This window comes from Arachis ipaensis, chromosome B08 (assembly GCF_000816755.2).
Source record: "Arachis ipaensis cultivar K30076 chromosome B08, Araip1.1, whole genome shotgun sequence".
Classification (NCBI taxonomy): domain Eukaryota; kingdom Viridiplantae; phylum Streptophyta; class Magnoliopsida; order Fabales; family Fabaceae; genus Arachis; species Arachis ipaensis.
The window spans coordinates 106,251,362-106,253,096 of record NC_029792.2 but is presented as its reverse complement, the minus strand read 5'-3'; the positions used below and the strand labels follow the sequence as shown (position 1 = coordinate 106,253,096).

Sequence of the window (1,735 nt, the reverse complement as noted above, 5' to 3'; positions counted from 1 at the left end):
TAATTTTTATATATATTAACAGTGGTAAGATTTTTTATTTAATGTTAAAATAATATATATTGATATCAAAAAATTAATAGTAAAATATAAAAATAATTGTTAACAAAAATTTTGGTAAAATCACAATTTAATAATTAAAAAATTATTGAAGGGTAGGTATCTTAAAAAAAATAATTTAATTATTAATTTTTTTAAAATTATTTTAATAAAAATACAATTTAATCAATAAAAATAATAATTTATTAAAAGGGTATTTTGATAAGCAAAATTTAATGATAAAAAATAAAATTTTTGCTAATAGGTATTTTTTCAAAAAATAATTTATTTTTTCTTAAAAAATGGATACAGTTAATATTAGTTAACACAAAAAATCTAAAATTGATTAAAGAGGAGATTTTTTAAAAGTTAAAAGGGAGGAGAATGTACATTTATAAAATAGAGGGAAGGGGAGTGTCATTTTAGCATCTCGCAGGGGAGGAGAGTGAAATTTCCTCATAAATAAATGATGTCAAAATTTAATTAAAAATGTTTAATTACTTTGTATATATCAAGATGATACTGTATGTAGTAATGACAAAACTCATTTGGAATCGACCAATGACACTGTTGGTTGAGAATCAAAACTCAATTTGACAATGATGCATGTTTTATTTTATTTTATTTTTTCGTTTAATTACCTGTGTATTTATATATTTTAATTTGACAATGAACGTGAGTGGTTTGAATTTTGGATGTTAATTTATAATTTAGGAGGATTCTTAGGCAAGAATATAGGACTTATATGATTTTTCTTTTTTCATAATTATAACTGATGGTGAAAGGGAAAATTGAGTGTGATACATTTGAATGTATCTAAATCTAATAATTAGTTAGGTCCTACACAATCTATTGGCTGAAAAGTATTGGTTCTGTAGTAACTAAACCAATCAATTATAAATGTAAATAAGATTAGAGAATTTCTTACTTGGCAAAATTCTTGACCAGGAAACTGAAAATCTGTAGGCTTGAAATCCAATATCCTTCATCAAACCAACATCTTCCTGATTTTTTTTAAAAAGAAAGATAATAATATTATCAATTTATCTAGTTGAAAATCAAACCTCAACCACTAAGAGAAAATAACTTTTAAGATGATATATATTTTAGTTATATTCGAACAAGGAGAACCAAAATACCTTGTAGCGATGGTATGAGTCAGTTGCAATATCTGCATTACTGTGGTCGAAAATTTTACCTTAAACAACAAGCAAATGTCATACATAGGTATCATTTATATGGTAAGAATGAACTCAGCAGTAGAAAATTTTGAATTTTGAATTTTTCTTCTTTAAATTAGTGAATCGGACCCATTAAATTATCCAAAGATTCTTAACTTTTCCTTTTGTACTTAATGTGTGCTATATGTGTTGTTTTTTGGGTATCTTTTAGCGTTGCGGTAGATCAGAATTTCATTTAAAAATTTGTTATTGGCCAATGAATTAATATGTACACAAGCCGAGATTAAACACTGTGACCAAGTTGATTCAATTTGGGCAATATATAATTTCAATTCATTTGTAAGTACTTATTGGCAAAAGTTGTTGCAATTTTCTAAAGCTTGAGTTCATCAACCACAACTTCTTGGCACAAGATTTTTCAAGAGAAAAGTCAGAAAAATTGTAGAAACAAGAGGGGGAGAATGCGGAAAGAACAGTGGCAACCTATTTATACAGGGACAGAACATGAAGATGCTATC

At 25.8% G+C, this 1,735-nt stretch overlaps 1 protein-coding gene across 1 annotated transcript in view; it reads right to left on the bottom strand.

Annotated features, from left to right (window-relative positions):
- Nucleotides 912-1,735, bottom strand: part of LOC107611364 (cyanogenic beta-glucosidase-like) — a 3,125-nt gene continuing 2,301 nt past the window's right edge. Inside the window, exons 3-4 of the mRNA XM_016313300.2 lie at nt 1,176-1,234; nt 912-1,040 (exon numbers count right to left, since the gene is read on the bottom strand). Of these exons, the coding sequence (XP_016168786.1) occupies nt 927-1,040; nt 1,176-1,234 (173 nt within the window). The 3' untranslated portion in view covers nt 912-926. The remainder of the gene's footprint in view (nt 1,041-1,175; nt 1,235-1,735) is intronic.